Here is a 25,114-nt window from a genome sequence, read left to right on the forward strand (position 1 = left end):
AGTCCAAAAGGCCTTCATTGTAGGGAAATGTGATATAATTTAGAAACCACATGGCTGTTATCTGGTGACGTGATGAGAAATGTGAGTGGGGAGAATCTTTGGGTTCGGTCGGATAGGTGGGTAAGTAACACTGCTCGTATGTACTGTGCAAACGATGAAAGGTTCATTTATCCATGACACCGACAATTGATCTGCTGTAGCCATTGCAGAGCTGGGCTTGAGCATACTTTCTAAAAACTGTCAACTGTCACACGCAGCTAGTATTCACCAAGCATACACTGCACTCTATGTTCGAGTGAGTGGGAGTCCAGGGCTGCTTTTGAGTGGAATTGGGGGGGTGGGGTGTAAATTGACCCCTCCCCTCTCCTATGTGGTAGTTGTGCGCTTTCAGGTTTGAGGAGTGCCATCAGGGTGATACCAGTAGTAGGCCTAATGTCCTCGGGCTGGGTAAAAAGAAAAAAAAAAGACCTGAAGGTTGGGGACTCCAAAGCCGCCTTGCTCATAGGATAGTGTAAGGACTTCCTAGCATCTTAATTGGATAAGCAGCCCACACAGTCAAGTAAAAAATAAAATAAATGCCAGTAAGGCAATGGGAATATTTTTTTTAAAGGTTGAGATCGTACTATTATTTTAATAATTGCTATACATTTGGTATTACCCAGAGGAAGCTTAATCCACCTTTCCACCTGCGTCTCAAGTTTCATCAAAGCAGGCCCATTGTTGTTGTGGATTTACCTCTGTTCTCCCTGTGAATGTGAGTGCCAAGATAAAAAGTAGAGTCTGTATACCATTGCAGGGGAAAATCAAGATTACACGGTTCCGAATCGCTGCACCTCGCGCCCGAGTGGGGGCAAAGTTTCTGCAGGGTCGCGAACAAACATGTCGTCCGCATAAAGGGAAGCTAATGCCTCATGGGAAAATCTGAGGAATCGATCAATGTTTTTTCCTGGAGGTGGCGAACGAGAGGGTCCATGGTGATGGAAAAAAAGAGGAGAGATGGGAACTCTGTCTGGTACCGTGCGTTAAGAGGAAAGGGTCCATAAGTGTACTGTTTAGGTGCAATCGTGCCAGCGGTTCTTGTTAGAGGGTCATATCAGTTTGCAAAACCTGAGGCATGCCCAGTTTAGCTAGTGCAGCGTGCAAAAAAAAAAACACTTAAGAGAATCAAATGCCTTTTTCGGCATCTGAAAACGCAGCCACTGAAAGAACAGTAGGGGAGATTTTATTGACCACAGCGAATAAGGTGTGGAGATTAATTGAGGTGGAGCAGTGTGGTACAAAGCCGGATTGCATGGGGGAAGATCATGCGATCCATTAATGGAGAAAGGCGGGTAACTAAAATTTTGGCCAAAATGTTAGTATCAAAATTGAGCAGGGATAATGGCCGATAGCAAGAGCAGTGATATGCCAACTTGTTGGGTTTAAACAAAATTGTGATGACTGCGTCCCGCTTCAAAGGAGGCAAGTGGCTGCGCTAGAGAGACTCTGCATAAGTTTTAAACAAGTGTGGGGACCGTATTGATTTATAGGCCTTGTAAAAATCATTAGTGAACCCATTTAGGCCAGGTGCCGTGGAGCCATTCAGGTAGTCAATGGCCTTTGAAATCTCCTCACTTGTGATAGGGGAGGCAATGTTCTGCCTGGATATTCACCTTCACTGCACCAGCACGCTCTAGCATATTTTCTCAAATATGTGATTTCACGTTGAGCAAGGTCATGGAAATCCTGCAATAATTTTAATCTGTCATGAAACTGATGGTCATGGGTCGCGTCTCTATTAGCAGAAAATCAAACCTTTATAAAGCGCCACAAAATCCGGAGTGGGAGGGGTCCAGGTTATGTTTTAGGTGTGGTGGGAGTTGCTGGTTGATGGCTTTCTAAACTTTTGCTTGAAACCAAAGCAGAGGAATGGGCCGGTAGTGCTTCTGTTATGCTGGGTTGGCGATCATCTTTTCAGTATGAGCCTCACTTAAGCATGTTATCAAGCTTTCGGGAAGGAGGCTGTGGTGATTGTGGTGTTCAGAACTTTCCTGAGCTAGTCACCAATGGGATAGATTCTGAAGTCAAAGATGTGGTGGGGACAGGGGTCCTTGTGTGCTCCGAAGTGCACGAAGTTTATGATTGAGATTGTTGCTTGAGTGGTGAGAGGATCCAAGTGGGTGAGTAGGCAATTTGTTTGTGGGGTTGAGCAGGTTAATGCTTCCTGCGGGGGTGGTGGGGGTTTGGCTTTGGAAGTTTTCATGTGTAGCAGGTCTTACCCACCCAGGTCATTAACTGGTTTCATAAACAGTGCATGACTGCTGAGAACGTTGTTTGCTTCAATGAAGCACTCCAGAAGTTATATTTTGTAAATAAGCATTTGAGTTGCAACTTGTATCATGATTGAGTCTCTGTAGTAGCTTGTTGGTTTTAAGTACTAAATGGTGCATATTTGACCTGAACCTTTAAAAACTAGTTTTTTGTTATGCTGACACTTAATGCACTCCTTAACTTAGATTAATGACCGTTCTCTCACTCTTGCATGTCTATTTGATTGAGGAGGGTGAGCGGGGAGGCTGAGTGATTAAGGCATTATTCACTTGTCCAGTTTAAGTGAGCAATATATCTCCTGTTTTTATTGATTGACAAATGGACTGCAGTTTTTCTTTAAATGGTTTAAAGATTGGTCTGTGCTCTTACCCGACCAGTCACACAGGTTTCTAGTCCACTGCCTTGACCTGTGCAGTTTGGGAGGTATTCTGTACAGGTCCACTGAAGGACATTTAAAGAGGAATGTATTCACCAAGAACCTCTTATAAAGGCATGAACTATGAACATCAGCATTTTTTTAAAATGTAACATTTCTGTGAAAATGGCAATATGCATCTTAAATTAGCAGCCTTAGATCTTTCACAAGTCGAGTACACATGTAGCGCCTCCACCACCATTGCCACTTTATTTGACTTGATAAACATAGCATGCGTTTGGTGAGGATAGCAACTGGATTTGACAGTTATGAGGACATCTGTGCCTGGTACTGGACAAGTGGTTACCCTTGAGAGACCATACCATTGATAGTTGCTTCGAATTGAACACTAGGAAACTAAGACTGGATACTGGAGAATTAAAGAAGGGTCTATGTTGGATAGCATGAGCCAGGCGCATGCATTTTCTTCTAAAAAGAGTGCAATGTTTAACTGCTGCGCGGAATAGCCCTTCAAGGTGCTACTCCCAAGCCCACAATTAAATTGTTTCTGTAGTATATTAAGAGTATTGCTAATGAGGCAAATGTTTGCTAAGTTTTCTCTGCTTCTTAATTACAGGCTCCCTTTCCCAATGGTGGGTTTGTAAATGGTTTTGGTTCTTCCGGATCTTATAAAACAAATGCATCCTCGTTAAGTATAGGACGGGCATTCCATAGAAAAAGGTGAGACTTTTTTTTTTTTTTTTTAAATATTTGCTTTTAATGTTTCCACTTTTCCTTCCTTTTGTAATGACCTCAGGTGAGATCACTCCAACTCGTCCAGCCATTCCCTAAACTGCTTCCGATGCTGGGTATCCTGTGTTCAAGCTATTTTTCACTTGTGTTAATGCACCAAATTGAAAGAAAATTAAGAAATTGGACTTTTACTTTAGAGCGAAGCCTATAATCGGTAGGAATGCTTCAAGATGTTAAGCAGATGACCTATGTAATATAAGCTTTCTTTTGACCATATATTTTTGCAGGCTTGGCATTGATCTACAGTTGCAAATCTTGAGATACTGTTCGCCAGTGCTTGAAATTCATTGTTAAGGTTTCATGGAGCCTGTGCAGTTTGTCTTGTGACACTTTTATTGTATTTGTTAGCCCATTTTAGTTTGGGGAACATGACTCAGCCCTATGATGACCAAGTATCGCGCTTAGAGAGAACATGGCACGCGTTCAAAAGTCTTGGCATCTTTCTTCCTTTCAGCTTCTTAACTAGACCTACTATTTCCTTCTAAAATGCTTTTTTCCCCTTCCCTAATTTCTAACTTTTCTTATGCCTAGACTGAGAATGTTTGTCTGTCTCTATGACTGGCAAGATTATGAGATCTGAGGGCTACCCTTTTAACGTCTTTTCTACTAGACAGCATATGTGCTGTCTGAGAGACCTATTGCCAGCTTAGAATCTGACCATTGTTTCCCTGCTCCCTCTGAATCTCGCTACCTGTGCCCCCTGTTTTGCATCCCTGCCATTTGTCTGCACCCACTGTGTTTCCAGCACACCCAGTGTTTCTTCACCCTGTCTGGGTTACTTCCTCTACGTGTCCTGCGCTACTTTATCAGTTTGTTTACTGATCAAACTTAATTGGTAAACCGAAAAGTAAAAAAGCAGTTGCGCCATTTGTAGGCGTTGTGTTTGCTGTGCATGCTTTCTTTGTTTTCCTTTTATGCACAGCATTAGGGTTACTCTACAGCATGGCTGAAACCATTACAAAGGTAGTATGTCCCAAAGGTAAGCACTACTAGTTTGGTCAATACTTGTTTGTATCTCTATATGCAAAGCAGTGCCATTTACTTGTTTGGTGCCTCTTGTAGCTTCTTGTACCCATGTAGTTTTAAAAGGTCAGCCTTATGGATTTCACCTCCTTTTTCCTTTACATGAGTTATCTGGTCCAGTCCTAAAGCATTCTTCTCAGGTTTCAGAATGCAGATTGTCTTCTGCTCTTTATCAGGTCCATTAGTGTTATGAAGTGGGTGCATGAAGGTGCCACATTTTATGCCTGCACGCGCTAGTGGGTAGGAAACACTCCTGGAGAAGCCCTAACCAATGGCGTTTAGGTTCCTTGAGCTAATCCTACACAGTTTTGACATTTTCAAGATGGATAAAGTCTTCGGCCACACTAAACATTTGTAATGGCAGTGCATGTGTGGGGAGTGTATTGCAGTAATCCTGGTGTTCTCTGCATCGGACACTAAACTCAATTTTAGGCATTCTGTCTACCCCAACCAACTTCAAGACAGAAGTCTGGTAAAATTGTAGTAAGCTTTCGGCAACCGGACCGTGGATACACACAGATGGTTTTGGTGTTCTATACTCTCCTTTGAATTTACCTCAAAATGAGTCGGTGCTCATTGTAATTGTGGTCTGTCTTACTGACTGAAAAGACAAAAGACGTGCCCTGCTCAAGTTTATTTAACATTTTCCTTTGGCAGGGTAGGCCTGTTTAAACCCAAGCAGGCCTGTTGGGCAGGATGTGACATTCAAGCAGGTCTATACACTTTAATGTCAGAGAATCATCCTTGCCTCCCCGCAAACTCTATCCTGTTCAGATAGGTCATCTCTGTCCATTCAAATCAACCCATTGTTTGCTTTTGGGAGCAGTTCACACTTTAACCTAGGGGTGCCATCAGCTTCCAGGTAACATTTGGAAAGTACTGAAAAGCCTTAGTCGCTTCAGGAAGGCAAACAGGTGTTTCTAACGTCACTTTTCTGTAACAGTTTGACAACATTTGGCTACAATTAAATTGGATTTCATTTAAGTACTAAAGAGTCTAAAATATTTCTCTAGCTGTTTTCTAGGCAGATACATTTATTAAACTTGTAATTGTATCCAATGGAATAGTTAAACTTGCTACAGCAGAACATGCCTTTCGGGCTCTTTCACTGTAAGGACATGTTTAATCTTAAACCATTACATGTTCAACTCTTAAGTCTAAAGGGTTATTTTGATAGGTCAGATTTGCATTTAAAACCTGCACAGCCATGCTACTAGTGGCAGGGCTGAAGTCATGTTTGTGTTGCCACTGTAGTGGGTGGCACAATTATGCCGCAGTCCACTATTGACATTTAACTTGCAGATCTGGGGACACTGAGTACCATATGCTAGGGACTTGTATGCAAGTTCAATGTGCAAGCAACACTTATAACACTTAAAACATCTTGAAAGGAGGAGCACAAGCAAGGGTAAAGTGCACAGAGTTCCATAGCTAGCACATAGGCAATGCTGGGTGATGCTGGAGAAAGGTCACATTTTTAACATTCAGAAATACAATGGTTGAGGCTTTCTTTCTTGGCTTGAAGGTTGATTGTCTAGCTGCAGCATTACTGGGTAAATATACATTTTATTTGATTTTATTGCTCATTTTGTTTCCTGCTGCACACTTGTTCTTTCTCACTTCCTAACGCTTTGTTTGAGTTTTCCTGTAGGGTTTGTAGATGCTGTTAGGCTCACACTATAGGAAGGAAGCGCTATGTGTTGCCATTGCTTCATATTTTCAAAGTATGTTCATTGTTGGCTTGCGGTGCATAGTGGTGTACGCATGGCACAGAGTATTGGATGAAAACCTTAGAATAATAAATGGAAAGCTTTTCTCCATGACTAAGCCATAAATCGTTTAGGAAAATGTATACCTACCAGTGCTAATTTTCCACAGATCTACAACACTCAACCCAAAAAAATGTATTGGAGGTAAACGTATATACAAAAGCAGACTACTCCTTCCTCTTTAAAATAGGGGCTTATAAAACATCTCAACCAAATAAAATTTGTTAGCAAATGTGCATTACTACATACTGTTTTTTTAGCTTAATTAACTTTGGTCAACAGGTATATCTTAAATTGACTTGTAATCCTACTTCATAAGGCATTTCTTTGCTTTCGAAGTGTGATTGACCAGTATCTTTCCAGTGCCTTAAAGCAGGGCCTATTTTGATTGAATGTTTTTTGTTATATATACTTAAACAGGATTCCCTGCATTTTACTTTATCAGATATTCCTTGCTTTGACCTGAGTTTGGGGAAAGCGTCACAATACGTTTTACTCGATAAACCATTGTAAGACTTGCTATTAAAGAAGTGTGTTGAGCCAATATGTATTTAAATTTTGCTAACACAAACATACAGTCTCCTTGATTATTGATCTTTTTGTACCATCAGTCTTGACCCCCATCGTGGCAATTGCAGTGTTGGAAAGATGCGATTTCTTACCACAAATGGATGTCGCTCTGGCAGTTAGGTCTCCCTCTGGTCCTTGAACCTAAACATTTCTCCAAATTATGAGAAGTGTTGCCTTGAACTGGCAAAGGCCCTTAAGGAGCAGGAGGCAAAGCTGTTCAACCATCAGAACTTTTTAATCTGGTTTTGGAAAGGTTATTACCATCGGAAAGAAGCACATAAATCACAAGGGATTTTTCGCTTCTCAACATGAATGTCATTTGATGGAAAAGTCTTTCAATCAGCAGCTTTGCACCTGAACGTAGTTCTATAATGATAGAATTGCAACCGGTGCCTAATTCTGCTCTAGACCCAAAATCCTGTGCTGGGTTTCCAGCTCCTTGTGTTGACCGTGCACTTGTATGCAGGCTGTGCTACCTTTGTGGGTTTATGATCCTCCATTAAGCTTTGTAGGCCTTCAAATGCACTTCAGTTTGCCGTTCCATACCCAGATCCTGTTGACCCCTTTCACACTATTGTAGGAGCAGCTAAACAGCTTCAACAGTAGCCTTGCAAGTTTATAGTCTCAAATGTATGTCCATTTAAGATGTGTGGTAAAGTGGCTTATGTGGTGTCGTTGTGAGACCTCAACTTGAAATTGTCACAACATCTGAATCTTTGTCGGGTTCAGTTAAGTTAGTTTGAAAAACCTTAGCTCTGTCCTGAGTAGCTGAGGCGCAGAGCAGTCCCGCTTGGTGCCCGAACCTGCAGTGTTTGTTTTGACTGTAGCTATCAGATTGAAACCAACAGGGCTCCCGACGTCAATCCTGCACCCGGCTGCCCTTGTACCACTGTGGGTGCACCTTGTGTACTATCTTGGATCCCCCTTTGCCCTGAGCTAAACCCTTGGAGCTTTGCTCCCACATCAAAGTGGTGTGCCGGTGAGCAGCCACCAACCGGAGGCCCCCTTTTTCACATTGGGTGTCAGCACTCTGCACCCGGCTACCCTTGTGCTGCTGAGGGTGTTCTTTGAGTGCATCCTTGACCCTGTGGGAACCTGGGGGTCTAACCCCAGAAACCCAACTCCCAAGACCGATTACTCTCCTTTAAACTGATAACCTGATTTTCCCCCGTAGGACTGCGTTGACTGTTTTTCTGTGGAAAAAGATTTAAGCGTGGAGTTGAAAATTGTATAAAAACCTAAAACTGTCTTGACAAAACTGACTTGCCTTTTTTCCAGGTAATGGCTCAGTGTGATATCTAGGCATATCACACTGAGTAGCATAAGTAATCCTGAAAAAAAAATCCTAAAAAGTAATCCCAAATAATCCTGAAAAGTTAATTACAACTGTATTTGCACATTTTTACAAACCTGTAAGAAAAGTCAATATTTATCCAGCTTGCTTTTTTAACAATTATTTAATTATATTTACCTGTGCCAAGTCCTGCTTGGGTCTATAAATAAAAATGCAACAAAGAAATGTTTGATACAAACAAGTGGCCTGAGTTCAGTCTTGGGTGTGTGACATCATTTCTTGCCTGAGTGTGTACAATCAGTGGTTCCCAAATATTTGACTCATGAGGACCCCCAGTAAGTCACTACTGGAAGCTGGGGACCCCCAAGCAATTTGTGCTATTTAAATTTGAAACCTTAAAACAGTAATTTGTGAAAAATACACAAACCAGTGCACACCAAACACTCTAATAGCCAAAGATTTTGTTATTTTACATCGAAATAATTAGCAAAAATCTAAAGATTTTAATAGGAAGGTTGGTGATTTGCTTTTATTTTGCGGTACAAGGCTCCTGCTCCTGCCAGGGCCATACTGGAAACTCAAAGCAGCCGATGTTGTCAGACCAGTCCCTTTACGGTGCGCATCAAGTGCAGCGAGTGAGCCTGACCACTACAAAGGAAGCTTTGCCCCCCCCCCCCCCCCCCCCCACCCGAAACTTAGGGGAAAATGGTGCATTCCACATACATTTGTCATTATATATTGAATTGTATTAACTTTTGAAGCATAGTAAATGATGACCTTACTGTGTACCAGGATACAATGATCTTTGTTGGGGCTCTTCAATGATTCCCTCACTATCACCCTCCAACAGTGCCTCTCATCTCTCCATAGCCCCTCTGTCACATGTATTGCATTTTTTTATAGCATCTCTCATACCAGTGTGGGGCATATACAATGAATCAAACATATGTATGTGTAAATCAGTGTATAGAAAATGTTACATAAGGCAGAGGGGACTTCAAGGTGTAGGAATAACATATCTATACTGGTAGGCATTTTTTAAGAGTGCTTGGTCTGGAGAAGCACAAACTCAGGATTCAGAGCATAACATAGTGGTTAGCATTGATTGAGCGAAAACATAAGGTTCGAGGCATATGAGCTGCAGATGTATAAGTTTTTATGCCTCTTAGCTGACCTTTCTTATTTTAAATGGTAAATACTCACAAGAATCAAAATAACAACACAAACAATTTTCCCCATAAATACAATGTCTACACACATCTTGCTTTTTTTCTTTGTTTTTTTTATTTTAGTAAAAAGCAAAAAGTTTTTTATGTATATCAAAAATAGGTTCATATTACATTTCCTTTTTTTTGTACTTAACAGAAACTCTAAAGATGAATAAATATAAGTGAACAGTGATGTGAATAGCTATTACCTTGGTGTCAAACACTACTATGAACCATTGGAAGTGCCCCTCATCAAGCAAACATAAATATCTTCATTCACAACTAGCTATCTGATCTTGTGTCACAACAATCATACCATACACAAAGAAATATACACACAGGGAATTGTAAAAACACACAACTGGATAGATCTTTTTACACATTAATCTTACAAACTGTCTAGTTTTACTTTGATGACATGAACAGGCTGGATTTCTTTTCTCATTGGGTTATAGTTGATCCATTTAGTGCTTGTTGTCCAGTTGTGAAATAGCTGGTCTACGTACGTTTCGGTGAAAGTGTAACTATGATCACCTTCCTCAGGACCATCAAAGTGTAAAAAGGGAGAGAGGGGACTTTTATTCTGAAAATATAAACACATTGTAAATAAGATATAGGGAAAATTGAAGTACTCAATGTTTTATTTATAGCAACTATTTGTATCTATTTAAAATTGCTTATACATGCAGGTCTCAGCAACGAAAGAGAGGGAAACCTTCCAGGTGGAAGAAGATAGAAAGTGAGTTCACACCCATTTGTGATGTAAAGAGCTCTATTTAGCGTTTTAGAGACAGAAAGCCATATCAATATTGATTTAATACACCCATTGGTTGAGACGAGAAAGAATAAATTAGCCCAAATACCCTACGTTAGATTGAAACTAATTATTACTAAAAATACCTGTTTGCAATTACAATTCCCTGTGTGTATATTTCTTTGTGTATGGTATGATTGTTGTGACTCAAGATCAGATAGCTAGTTGTGAATGAAGATATTCGTTTGCTTGATGAGGGGCACTTCCAATGGTTCATAGTAGTGTTTTTTGACACCAAGGTAATAGCTATTCACATCACTGTTCACTTATATTTATTCATCTTTAGAGTTTCTGTTAAGTACAAAAAAAAGGAAATGTAATATGAACATATTTTTGATATACATAAAAAAACTTTTTGCTTTTTACTAAAATAAAAAAAACAAAGAAAAAAAGCAATATTTGTGTGTAGACATTGTATTTATGGGGAAAATTGTTTGTGTTATTTTGATTCTTGTGAGTATTTACCATTTAAAATAAGAAAGGTCAGCTAAGAGGCATAAAAACTTATACATTTGTTTCTTTTCCCCCCCTCTTGGACCTCAAAGTAACTGGGGAAAACCTTTTTCCATAATCATATGAGCTGCAGATTACACACTTTTGCATAGATCGCCATCTGGTGTTGGGCCCGGATGTTTGCAGTTTGTTTTTCCTCTTGGAAAGTCTTTGGAAGTCACGAGGTCGGTGACTCCTCCTTTGGATCGTATTGCGCATGGGCTTCGGCTCCATCCTCAGATTGTGTTTTTTCCGCCTTCGGAGACGACATCGACTATCCGGAACATCATCGTACCGAAGAGGACCTCGTCAGAGCTTCCGAGGCCGACGAGTCAGATGTGGAGGACATCATCCTGGCGCAGAGGGTTGTGAGTACCAATCTACCCCCTCCCACACCCGCGCCGACACCCAAAAAGGCTTCGGTCACGCCTTCGCCTCCGGGCCTAGGCAAGACCAGAGACACTGCTTCACACACCCCACCTTCGGGCCCGGTGAAGAAGCCAAGTAAACCTTCTGGCAGCTCTGGCTCGAGCCAGCCTGCCAGTGGTGCCGAGAATCACACTTCGGCACCGAAAAAGAAGACGGCCTCCACCTGACACCAAGCTCCGCACCGAGACCCCCTGGGTCGACACCCAGCCCTTCGGCACTGACACCCAGCCCTTCGGCACAGATGCCATCTTCGGTGCCGACCAAACCACACAAGGCCATCGGCACCGACACTTCCAAGCCAAAGCCCATCTCAGCGCCGACCAAGAGACCGGAGGGTCCCAAGCCGGGTTCTAAACATCAAACCGGCACGGAAAAACCTAAAAAATCATGGGCCCGGCGCCTTCGGCACCGACGGACCAAACTACCTCACCAGAGCTATTTACACCGGATCCCTTGCAAAAAACTCTTACCAAGGATCCAAAAACTGGACATTTGACGCTCTCTACTAAGACATTTGGAGAAGCCTGCTCCGCCTCCACTTCCAAAGAGGAAGGACTCTGCTACCTCTCCATTCAGAATACCTTCCCCTCCTCCTCCTCCTCCTCCTCCTCCTTCCCCACCTCCACCCCCACCTTCACCCTCTCCACCCCCACCTCATCGTTCTCCTACTCCATCTCCAGACGATGATGATCATGGGGACCCATATTATGATACAGGGGATGTGCCACAAGACCCCACCCCTACAGGATCTCCAGATCCATGGGACGATTACCATATACCAGATATCCCAACGTCCCACAAGACGATATTTACCCTTCTAGACCATCTCCACCAGAAGATTCACTAGGGTTTAACCATCTTCTGCAAAGAGCAGCACATTATCATGGGGTGGACATGCATAATGACCCTGTGGAGGGAGATTTCCTCTTAGACACATTCGATACTACATAGAGGTCCACCTCCATACTGCCCATGCTCAAAGGGGTGGTAAAGCATGCGGCAGAAGTTTTTAAAGACCCAGTTAGAGCCAGGGTCCTTAACCCACGTATTGAGAAGTACAAACCTGCTCCCTCAGATCCCTCTTACATCAGAGGACCAGCGCCAGTAGATTCCTTAGTGGTCTCTACGGCACGTAAAAGGGCAAACTCTCTAGCGTCAGGTGATGCACCACCACCTGACAAGGAGTCAAAACTGCTAGATGCTTCAGGCAAACGCACAGCATCCCAGGCCGCCAACATATGGCGTATAGGAAACACTCAGGCTCTGCTGGCCAGATATGACAGGGCTCATTTTGACGAATTAGAGAGCATAATGCAACATCTCCCTGAAAAATATAACAGTAAAGCCAACGAGTTGATTCAAAAGGGTAAAACAATCACCTCTATACGTTGTGCCCGAGACGCAGCCGATACAGCCTCCAGGGCCATTAACACCAGCGTCCTTCTCCGTCGTCATGCCTGGTTAAGAGTATCTGGGTTTAAACCAGAAGTACAAGCCTCCATCCTTAACCATCCCTTTGACCAGGAACATCTATTCGGGCCAAAGGTGGATGAGGCCTTAGAAAAGATGAAAAAGGACACGGATAAAGCAAAATCCATGGGGGCCTTACAGTCTCAACCGCCCAGACGCACCTTTCGCCGCTCATCCTTTTGGAGTGCACCCAGAGGCTACTCCTCAGACACAGCGTCCACATTGTACAAGTCCCCTACTCAGACCAACCTTACAAATGGTTACCAAAGAGGCGGCTACAGGGGTAACAACAACAAGGGCAGAGGCAAAACAAACAACGCCCGTTCTGCCACACCTACTACCCAATTACCCCCCCCCCCCCCCCCCCGACCATTCCACTCCAGTCGGGGTCAGACTCACAAATTTCCTTCATGTCTGGGAGACCATCACCTCAGACAAATGGGTGACCCAAATAATTTGGTCAGGATACTGCCTGGAATTACCATCTACCCCCCCAAACATTCCACCCAGGCAACGCACAATGTCACAAGAATATTCCACATTGCTAAAGCAGGAGGTCATCTCCCTCCTACAAAAACAGGCAATAGAACACATTCCTGTCAATCAACAAAATTTGGGGATTTACTCCCTATATTTTCTAATACCAAAAAGGGACGAGACTCTACGACCTATTCTAGATCTCCGGCCCCTAAACACATACATACACTCAGACCATTTTCACACGGTAACGCTTCAGCAGGTACTTCCTCTCCTCTCCCAGAACGACTTTCTCACCACACTGGACTTGAAAGACGCATACTTCCTCATTCCAGTGCACCATTGTTAGACCTGTCAGCCCTTTGGGTGGTCCCTCCTCATTATTTATTTTGTCCCACTTTTGCCTCAAACCCTGTTAGAATTTTTCCTTTTTGGGAACCACCAGACTTTTTAGTGTTGATGCAGGGTCAGGGAGCCATTTTCCCTACCCCTGGAACTTCTGTCGGAGGGCCTGAGACACAAAATGGTGGCCACCCATTGTCACCTGTGACATCATCAGAACCCACTGGAGATTTCTAGAACCTTCCGTAACATTCTGGAACCCTGTGACAGTGAGAGGCAGTTTAGAATGTTGGGAGGCCATCTCAAGTTGGCAGCTGACTGGAGAGGAGAGAGGACAGAGATTCAGAAGGAGGAAGGAGTGAGGCAGCAGGGGTGGAAACCAGTGCTTGGAGTGGGGTCCAGAAACCCACCCTTGATGCTAGTCCCTACTGACCAAGCCCAGCCTAGAGCCCTGTGTGGGATCAAGATCAGAAAAACCATCTTAAGGACCTAAATATTGTGAAGAGGCCTTAAAGAGGAAGAACAGCAAGTTCCTGACCTGTTCAGCAGTGCTCTCCTGGAGTCCTGACGTCGAGAAGCCTGGAGACCTGGAGCCCGAGGTGGAGAAGCGGCGCTGACAGAAAGCAGACGTCGTACCCGGAGCCGCCAGAGGTCGAGTGAGGGCGCCGACGGAGGTCGTGGAGAGGCACCGGAGGTCGAGTAGGAAGTCACCTGAGGTCGAGGTGAGGCGTCAACGGGGGGAGTGAAGTCCGCCCTCCGGAGTCGCCGGAAACCGAAGTGAAGCGCGCAGGAGGTCGGGAGTGGAGGTCGCACTCCGGGGTCGCCTGAGGTCGAGGTGAAGCGCGCAGGAGGTCGGGAGTGGAGATCGCACTCCGGAGTCGCCTGAGGTCGAGGTGAAGCGCGCAGGAGGTCGGGAGTGGAGATCGCACTCCGGAGACACCCGGAAGCGGGGAGACAGTGACCCTGTGACGCCGGAACACGACATCGAGCCAAGGTCGCCCAGCGACATCGATCCGGAGCCGCCTCACGGCACTGACCCGGCGTCGGGTAAAGCAGATCGACGCGACATCGAACCGAGGCCGCCCAGCGACATCGAACCGGAACCGCCAGACTGCATCGACACGGCGTCAAGTGGAACAGATCGACGCGACATCGAACCGGAACCGTCTCACGGCGTCGACCCGGAGCCGAGCGGAGCCGATCATCGTGAAAAGGGCAGTAAGTGGTAGAAAGGGCATCTGAGGCCCTGTTGAGCCCTAAAAGACCATTCTAAGGGGCTAGAGGGGTGTTAGGACCAGCCTGGGAGTGCTAGGGGGTGAACTGAGACTGGTGCAGGGACCTGTGTGAGGGACTGTGTAGTTGGGAGAGCCAGAACCTTAGGTTACCCTCATTCTACCTCAGCTTAGGCCCCAGCCTTGACCACTCTAGGTGGGACATCCCCAGGCCACCCCAGTGACCACAAGCTGTACTTGGGCATAGTAAAACCAAACTACCTCAGGAAAGTGATGTGAACTGTAATGGTCATTAATTGTGTTATTGTTATAGAAGGCGCTTTATTTATTGACTTTATTGTCATCCACTAATTTATTCCTGCACTATATTTATTGTCTGACTGTATTTATTTGCCATCTTTAATTATTGCACATCTATTTATTCCTTGCTTATTTATGACCTGATCCTATTTATTGAAACCCCACTGTGGTATTATTTATTTGACCTGCCCTTTTAAAGGAGTATCTTATGGCACTGTATTTATTTTATGAACCCTGCAACTAAGAGAAAATAAGATAAAGACAAACTACTTTCTTTCATAATTTTTACGGTGTAGTGTCGTTTTTGGAACGGATGAACGCATGGTTATTGTGAGGGTGTGACGTACGCTTAACACGGTGCCTGTACCCCAACCGCTCGAGCCAAGCTACCGTTGTGCTGGGAACCTGGTGACTGCTAACCCGGTTGCCCGGTTTCCAACAACCATGCTCACAGAAAGTACCTCAGATTTGTAGTGGACGGACAACACTACCAATTCAAAGTGCTCCCGTTCGGAGTCACAACAGCACCACGGGTATTCACCAAGTGCCTAGCAGTGGTGGCGGCACACTTGAAAAGACAACACATTCATGTCTTCCCATACCTAGACGATTGGCTTATAAAAGCCACTTCATACAACCAATGTGTACACCACACCGCCACCACAATCCAACTACTTCACCAACTAGGCTTCACGGTGAACCACCAAAAGTCCCAGCTAACACCATCCCACATAAAACAATACATCTGAAAGAAACACGTTAGTTAGATTCCTCACCTTAGAATATCCCCAGGCGTCAGACTGGATCCGGAAGATTTTTCGTCAGCAATACCCCTTGCGCGTCGCTAGGCGTCATCTGCGGCTCCGCGTCCGTCGTCGGCGTCGTGCGCCGGAATGACGTCTTCGGAGTACTTAGACGCCGCCCTCGCGCGCTGACGTCAGTTCTTCTTTTTTCCGCGCCAGTAAGCGCAGATCCGGGAGAGCTACCCCTTTAGTCAATATTTGACTAACTTTTTGATCCTGTAAATCGACTCCGGTGCCGGTAGGATGCCTGGTTTTAAAGCCTGTGCTGACTGTAACCGCCTGATGTCGGTTACGGACCATCACCGCCGGTGCCTGTACTGCTTGGGCCTCGACCACGACGCGGAGTTGTGTTCGGACTGTAAGGCCCTGACCTCGAAGGCTAGACGGGAGCGGTCCCGTAAGCTTCTCGAGATTCGCCACTCGGCTCCGCGCGCCTCTCGATCCCGGTCCAGGAGGAGGTCCAAGGATCGGTCGCGGAGCCGCAGCCGACGTCACCATTGGTCGTCGGGATCCAAGTCTTCGGGTAAGTGTGGAAATATGGATTTTTCTGATCAGTTATGTCCCCTATCTTGGACCCCAACGGTTTCATGTATGAATCACAAGTACATGTATGTTCCCTCCAGTTCCAGTTATGAAGACGCAAACACATGTGCGTCCACCGTCAACCTGTCCTCTTTCAGATCCGCCATGAATAGGCCGGATATTCCATTCCTAAGTATGAAAGGCCACCGGCTTTATATGGTTCACTTATGCCATTTTACAGTCCAGGCAAGTAGGCCCTGATTCTGTCATCAAGCTTTTCTTGCCTTCTGCCTCTGAAAGCTCCAGTCTGAGCCTGCATCTGTGACCATGAACTTTGTCTCATTCCCTGCGCGGCTCACGAAGTCTGACATCAGCCTGTTGCCTGCCAAAAACTGTATTTCACCTTCGAAATTATCTGCTCCGTTCCCTGCCCAATGCATTCCTGTCTAGTAGTTTAAGTAAACATTCTTCCAGCTACCGAGCAAAGGCCCGGCTTCTCTGTCTTTATGCAAGTAATTCATAGCCCTATTATTATGGAAGATTTCCGCCCTCGCATCTAGTGTAGACACTTAGACGCTTGTACACGCACTAACAGTCAGTATAGTCAGTATAGAATAAGATTCTACTCTAAGAGACCTCTCTTTTGGATAACATAGTTCTTTAAACATAGGATGTTAGATATGATTTGGGATTAGGTTGACTTGACCCTCCAGACTTCTGTCGCCACATGTAGAGCTAAATGTCAAGTCCCCTTCACCCCCTAGTTGCACGTCAATCACACGTCATGTTGCTGCGCGCGCATTTCTGCCAAGTATTTCTGCTGACATTGCGAAATTCTTTCATGGAACCACCCTATTATGACATCACACCTGATGACGTTCTTTAGTCACACCCAGTTACGCCCACTTCTTGCTACGTATGTATCTCTTATCTACACTATCAATTGTTACGCCTCTTGCATTTGCTTCACTGTAATGCCTATTGTATAAAAGTGATTAATTATCAATAAAGTATGTACTTCACTTCCTGAACCTTCGTGGTGATGGAACTTGGAGCAACCGATTCGAATCGTCCATTGGAATAAAGCCCATTCCGAACCTCTAATACCACGGATTCTGCCTCTTATTTACTGAGCTATTTTTTATTATGTTTCTGTATCAAATTAAGTCCCGGTAATTAAATTATTTACCACATAAGTCGAAGCATTCCAAGAAGTCCAAGAGGCGACATCGCTCTTCGGACTCCCCTCGCCGGTCGCGCGACTCTGCTGAGGGTCAGGGTGGTTCCACACCCGCGGCTCCAGCGGAGCCGCAGGCGCCGTGCCCGTCCCCATACCCTCCGGTCCCTGGGACTAACGCGACGCCGGCGGAAATCAGTGCCTTCCTCTCTGCCATGAGGAACCTGGCTCCGCCGTCGGCGCCCACTGGTGCGCCTTCGGGCCCCGCGGACCCGACTGGGCTGCCATGCCTGCCGGTGGCTCCGGCGCCGTTGACGGCTCCGGCCTCGACGCCGCAAGCGCCCGAGGGACCCGTTCTCGAGTCCCAGTCGACGCCGGTCGACCTCGTCACGCCTCCTCCGCCGGCGTCAACACCGGTACCACCCCTGACGTCGACTCTGCTCGACGTCGAGCCCCGGTTCAGTCCCACTCCGGGCTCGGCGCCGGTCCGACGCCGAGATCGGCGCCGCTAGAGACACATTATGTCTACCGCCCGGCTCCGTTACTTTCTCCTCTATACCAGGAGTCGGATGATGGGGGCGAATGGGAGGGATCCGAGGATCCTATGGCCGTTCAGGCTCAACTGTCACAGGACTGGGCAGATGAACTGGGGGAGGCCAGTGGTCTGGATACCTCTCCAGACACTGGATTCATCTCTCCTCCGACTGTGGCTTCGGAGGAGGGCGCTGCTTTCTCTGTGGTGCTGCGCAAGGCGGCCGCAGCCCTTGGGCTCGAGCTGCCTGCCGTGGCTGTGAGGACTAACGTCCTTACTGAGGTGCTTCAGTCTGCAGCAAGCTCCACTGAGCCTCTGCTGCAAATCAATGAGGCCCTCATTGACATTCTGCAGGGCACCTGGTCCAAGCCCTCCACAGTTCCTCCTGTGGACAGGAACGTCGCCAGACCCACCGCCCTGCTCCGGGCGACCCCAGTTTCCTGTCCCAACACCCTACCCCTGAGAGCCTGGTTATCCAGGCCTCCACCTCCCAATCCTCTTTCCCGACCGCCCCGCCGGACCGGGATTCCAAGAGGCTAGAACAGTTTGGCAAGAAGCTGTTCTCTTCCCTTAGTTTGGGCCTGCGGTCTTTAAACACCGCTTGTCTCTTGGACCGTTATTCCCGCTCTCTGTGGGATACGGTGGAGGACGTGCTGCCCCTGTGTCCGGAGGAGGCCCGGACACGACTTACCCAGGCTCTGGCCGAAGGGAGGGATGCAGCACGACATGCAATCCGATGTGGGCTTGACACCACGGACTCGCTGGGTAGGGCCATTTCTACCACAGTGGCGCTTAGACGTCACGCCTGGCTGCGGTCCACGTCATTTTCGGGTGATGTCCAGAGCACTCTCATGGACATGCCCTTTGATGGCACTCGCCTGTTTGGCGAGAAGGCGGACAGTGCGCTGAACCGCTTTAAGGACTCCCGGGCTACGGCCAAGTCCTTGGGCCTCTCGGCCCCGCGGTCGCAATCTTCTGCCTTTCGCCCCTTTCGTGGCCAAGGAAGGGGTGCCTCCTCACGTGCGCCTAGCCACTAGCCGCAGAACCAACCTGCGCGCGGTCGCGGACGTGGTTTCCGCCGTGGCGGTTCTGGAGGACGACTAGGTCAGCCCACATCCGCCCCGGCAGCATCTGCCTCAAAGCCTTCCTAGTCCGACCTTTCAGGCCCATTCCACGCCAGTGGGCGGCAGGGTTCGCCATCACCTGCTCCACTGGCGGTCCATCACATCGGACAGGTGGGTGCTGCAAATCGTCCGAAGGGGCTACTCCCTCCCCTTCGAGACGACCCCTCCAGCCATGCCACCGCAGCACCACCGTATCTCGGGGGATCATTTGAATCTTCTCCACGAGGAAGTTTCGACCCTCTTGGCCAAGGGGGCCGTCGAGCGCGTTCCGAGTCCAGAAGTAGGTCGTGGTTGTTAATCCCTAGAAGGGCAAAGGGGGCCTACGCCCTATCTTGGACCTCCGGAACGTCAATGCCTTCCTCCGAAAGGAAAGGTTCAAGATGTTGACTTTGGCTCAGGTTCTAGCTGCCCTAGACCCCGGAGACTGGATGGTAGCCTTGGACTTGCAGGACGCATATTTCCACATTCCCGTCCTGCCGGCCCACCGGCGTTACCTGCGGTTTACGGTGGGCCAAGAGCACTTTCAGTTTACCGTGCTCCCCTTCGGCCTCACCAGTGCCCCTCGGGTGTTCACGAAAGTGATGGCGGTGGTCGCAGCTCATCTGCGCAGATCAGGGCTTCCAGTCTTCCCCTATCTCGACGACTGGTTGTTGAAGGCGGGCTCGCCCCAGGCAGTCGTCTCCCACCTCCAGACTACGGCGGATCTCCTGCATTTGCTGGGGTTTTCCATCAACGTGCCGAAGTCACACCTGAGTCCCTCTCAAAAGCTCCTCTTCATCGGAGCGGTTCTCGATTCGGCGCAGTTCCGGGTCCATCCACCGGAACAGCGGGTCCGGGATATACAGGCCCTGATTCCCATCTTTCGGCCTCTATCCTGGGTTTCGGTCAGGCTAGTGTTGCGGCTTCTGGGGCTGATGGCCTCCTGCATCCTACTAGTGCATCACGCCAGGCGGCGCATGCGGGCTCTGCAGTGGGACCTGAAGTTTCAGTGGGCCCAGCATCACGGCAACCTGTCCGACCATGTCTTGATCTCGGAGGGCACTGCACAGCAGTTGCAGTGGTGGCTCACGGACCGCGATTGGGTCAAGGGCAAGAGCCTCTCCCTTCCCCAACCGGAGCATGTCGTAGTGACGGATGCGTCCCTCCTGGGATGGGGTGGCCATATGGGAGAGGCGGAGATCAGAGGCCTCTGGTCTCCGGCGGAGTCTCGTCTCCACATCAACTTGTTGGAGCTGAGAGCGATCCGACTTGCACTGAAAGCCTTCCTTCCCTCTGTCAGGGGAAGTGTCGTGCAGGTGTTCACGGACAACACCACCGCCATGTGGTATTGCAACAAACAGGGCGGGGTGGGGTCGTGGACCCTTTGTCAGGAGGCTCTGCGCCTCTGGACATGGCTGGAACACCAGGGCGTCACCCTGGTGGTTCAACATCTGGCGGGCTCTCTGAACGCCAGAGCAGACTAACTCAGCCGCCGGTGCATGATGGATCACGAATGGCGTCTGAACTCCGAAGTGGCGCAAGGTCTCTTTCAGCAGTGGGGAGAGCCTTGGTTAGATCTATTCGCCACCGAAGAGAACGCGCAATGTCAGTAGTTCTGCGCGTTGGAATTTCCAAGGCAGCACTCGCTCGGCGACACTTCATCACGAGTGGAGTTGCGGTCTGTTGTACGCCTTTCCGCCTATACCACTTCTGCCCAGAGTGCTGAAGAAGATCAGGCACGACCGGGCCCAAGTCATCTTGGTGGCTCCGGATTGGGCACGAAGGTACTGGTATCCCGAGCTACTCAGTATGTTGACCGATCCTCCGATACGTCTGCCCCTTCGGGAGGATCTTCTGTCGCAGCAGCAGGGGACGGTCCTCCACCCGAACCTGTCCAGCCTCCACCTCCATGCGTGGAGATTGAGCGGCGGCAGTTGATGCCATTTTACTTGCCTCCTGAAGTCTGTGATATCATTCTGGCAGCCAGGCGTCCCTCCACAAAGACGGTATACGCCTGCTGGTGGAAATATATTTGTGGCATGGTGCACAGCAAAGGCTGTGGATCCCCTTTCCGCCCCTCTTTCTGAGGTTCTGATCTTTCTTCTTTCTTTGGCCCGGCAGGGCTCTGCCCTGGGCACCCTGAAAGGTTATCTTGCTGCCATCTCTGCCTTCTTGCGGCTTCCTGATCAGCCTTCTCTTTTCAAGTCCCCTGTAGTTACACGCTTTCTAAAAGGCATTACTCGCACGTTCCCTCCTGTCCCTTTTTGTAATGCCTCAGTGGGACTTGAATCTTGTCTTGACATTCCTGATGTGCGCTCCCTTCGAGCCTCTTCATAATTGTCCTTTTCGTCTGCTGACGCTTAAGACTGCTTTTCTGGTAGCCATCACCTCGGCTAGACGGGTGAGTGAGCTCCAGGCTTTATCTTCAAAGCCTCCTTTTCTGTCTGTTCATCCGGACAAGGTGGTCCTTCGGCCTCGTCCCTCCTTTCTTCCGAAAGTGGTGACTCCATTTCATCTTGGGCAGTCTGTCACCTTGCCCACCTTCTTTCCGCCTCCGCATCCTTCCAAAGAGGAAGAGAGGCTCCACCGTCTGGACCCAAAACGTGCGCTCTCCTTTTATCTGGACCGCACAAAGCAGTTCTGGGTGGACGACCAACTTTTTGTTGGATACGTGGGTGCTAAGAAGGGGAAAGCGGTGCACAAACAGACCATCTCTCGGTGGGTCGTTTTGTGCATCAAAATTTGTTACTCCTTGGCAAAAAAGGACCCTCCTGTTGGGCTGCGCGCCCACTCCACTCGGGCCACAGCGGCTACTACTGCTTTGGGACGGGGTGTCCCTTTGCAGGACATCTGTCAGGCGGCGACGTGGGCTTCGCTACACACGTTTGCCAGGCATTATTACCTTGACAGCCAAGTCCGGAGGGATGGCTTCTTTGGCCGTTCTGTCCTCCAGGACTTTCTGGTGTGATCTTGGTTCGCAGACCCACCACCGGGGATGGTATTGCTTGGGTATCTATTCTAAGGTGAGGAATCTAACTAACGTGTTTCTTTCAGATGAACAAGTTACTTACCTTCGGTAACGATGTATCTGTAAGAAACATTAGTTAGTTAGATTCCTCACCGACCCACCCATCCTCCCCGTTCTGCGAACTGACATCTAGGGTTAAGGTTATCCTTTTCAGGCCCCTAGATTTTCTTTTTGGCACCAGTGTCGGCCTTTGCATGGCTCTGCGTTCCTGGCGCGGAAAGCTATGTACAAGAACTGACGTCAGCGCGCGAGGGCGGCGTCTAAGTACTCCGACGTCATTCCGGTGCACGACGCCGACAGTGCAGGGCACATGGACGCCGCAACAAAAGTTACTCCATATCAACCATCTGGAGTTACTAGCAATCTTTCTAGCCCTGAACTCCTTTCAACCACGGATTTCAGGCAAGGCAGTCCTCATTCGCACAGACAACATGACGGCCATGTATTATATTCAAAAACAAGGCGGCACACACTCCACAGCTCTCTCAATTAGCACAGAGCATATGGAGATGGGCAATTCCCCACAAAAATCTTTCTTCTAGCTCAACATGTCCCAGGAATCCAAAACACCGTGGCAGATCTGCTCAGCAGACAGACGCAACAGATCCACGAGTGGGAACTTCACCCACCGGTTCTTCATCCGTTCTTTCAAATGTGGGGGCATCCACAGATAGACCTCTTCGCCACCCACGAAAACACAAAATGCCCAAGCTTCGCCGCCAGATACCCACACCCATTGTCCAAAGGAAATGCGATATGGATGAACTGGTCAGGCAAATTTGTGTACGCTTTTCCGTCTCTCCCACTCATTCCATTAGTGGTGCGAAAGCTACAACAGCACTCCCTCACACTGATCCTAGTAGCTCTGTGGGCCAGACAACCGTGGTATACCACGCTGCTGGAACTCTCAGTAGTACCACACCAAAAGCTACACCTCACCATGCCTCCTAACCCAGAACCATGGAGAGATCAGGCACCCAGACCCAGCTCAGCTCAACCTTGCGATCTTCCCCCTGACTGTATGAACGTCATCAAAGAAGCTAGACACCCTACCACTAGAGCCTGCTACGCTGCCAAGTGGAAAAGATTTGTTGTTTAATGCCATAACACAATCAATCCTCTAGACGTGTCTATACAACACATCATATGCTACTTACTCCACCTACAAAGGTGTAATCTAGCATATACGTCCATTCGGCTACACCTCGCAGCAATTGCAGCTTACTTACAAAACAGGCAGCACCTATCACTTTACAGAGTACCTGCCATTAAAGCCTTCATGGAAGGCCTCAAAAGAATAATTCCCCCCAGAGTACCACCCTCACCTGTGTGGAACTTAAATATCGTGCTCACAAGGCTGATGGGGCCTCCCTTCGAACCTTTGCATAAATGCGAACTGCAATTCCTCACATGGAAAACGGCTTTCCTTGTAGCCATCACTTCCCTTAGAAGAGTCAGTGAGATACAAGCACTTACCATACAAGAGCCTTTTCTTCAAATGCACCAGGACAAGGTTGTTCTCCGTACCAACCCAAAATTCCTACCTAAAGTCATTTCCCCTTTTCACCTAAACCAATCTGTAGAATTACCAGTATTTTTCTCGCAACCTCAGACCGTTGCAGAAAGGGCTCTGCACACGCTAGATGTCAAACGAGCCTTACTTTACTATATCCAAAGACCACAACCTTTCAGAAAGACCAAACAACTGTTTGTCTCTTTCTCTCCACCACACAAGGGCAACCCCATCTCAAAATCAGGGATAGCTAGGTGGATTGTAAAATGCATCCAGATTTGCTATCACAAAGCAAAACGAACGCTTTCCGTTCCCCCTAAATCCCATTCTACACGGAAGATAGGGGCTTCCATGGCATTTCTAGGGAACATCCCACTAGAGGATATCTGCAAAGCAGCTACATGGTCAACACCGCACACTTTTACTAAACACCATCGTGTAGATGTGCAAACCAAGCAACAAGCTAGTGTGTGCCAGGCTGTACTAAAAACACAATTTCAAACCACTGCAACAGATACCGGTGGTCGCCCCTAAGGTTGGGAACTGCTATATAGTCTATGCAAAAGTGTGTAATCTGCAGCTCATATGCCTCGAACTGAATATGCTACTTACCAGTATGCATCTGTTATTGGCATGTAGAGCTGCAGATCTACACAAGCCCACCTTCCTCCCCGGCTACCTGTATCTGATCCAGTCTATCTTATTTAGATACAACACACATGGGTTTCTTCACTATTACTACGCTCCATCTTTCCCTGCTGGCGAAAAACAATCTGAGGATGGAGCCGAAGCCCATGCGCAATACGATCCAAAGGAGGAGTCACCGACCTCGTGACTTCCAAAGACTTTCCAAGAGGAAAAACAAACTGCTAACATCCGGGCCCAACACCAGATGGAGATCTATGCAAAAGTGTGTAGATCTGCAGCTCTACATGCCAAGAACAGATGCATACTGGTAAGTAGCATATTCCTTACTAACTTGTACCATGCAGTTTGAATGCAGCTCTTTGATGGCAGTTCGTAGCTCACTGTGCAAGTTTACGGTTGTAACTTATGAACTGCACAATAACAAAAGTTCCGTCACAAAAGCAGTAACCCACTGAGCTATGCACATAAAATACTGTTTTTTTTTTTTTTTTTTTTTTTTTAAATGCATGGTTTTTTAAATGCATGGTACACGTTCTTTGCAGCAGACATATTAAACCTCTTGGCCTCCTTAGAGGAGTCAAAGCTGCCAGTAGAAAAATCTTCCATCTATCTCCAGCAGGTAGATTAATCTCTGGAGTTATTTTGACACTTTTAATGTTGCTTTTAAAACTGCTTCTTTCGCACCCCCAGGGAATGTGTCACGGACCTCGGTTTGGGACCCACTCTGTACAATAAATGCTTAATACTACCCTCTGATAAAGCCTTACTGCTCGCCTACACTACCACAAATAAAGTAAGGTATTATCTACTTTAACCTCTGCCTACCTTAGGGGTTCCACTGGGACTCTGTGCGCACTATACCTTACTTTGGTATAGTATATACAGAGCTA

General features: G+C 47.4%; 1 protein-coding gene across 3 annotated transcripts in view; it reads left to right on the plus strand.

Annotated features, from left to right (window-relative positions):
- Positions 1-25,114, plus strand: part of LARP4 (La ribonucleoprotein 4) — a 248,711-nt gene that overhangs the window by 115,837 nt on the left and 107,760 nt on the right. For all 3 annotated transcript variants that reach the window (XM_085654536.1, XM_085654538.1, XM_085654537.1), the window contains one exon: positions 3,303-3,406. In XM_085654536.1, coding sequence (XP_085510662.1) covers positions 3,303-3,406 — 104 coding nt within the window. The remainder of the gene's footprint in view (positions 1-3,302; positions 3,407-25,114) is intronic.

Source organism: Triturus cristatus, chromosome 4_1 (assembly GCF_964204655.1).
Source record: "Triturus cristatus chromosome 4_1, aTriCri1.1, whole genome shotgun sequence".
Lineage (NCBI taxonomy): Eukaryota > Metazoa > Chordata > Amphibia > Caudata > Salamandridae > Triturus > Triturus cristatus.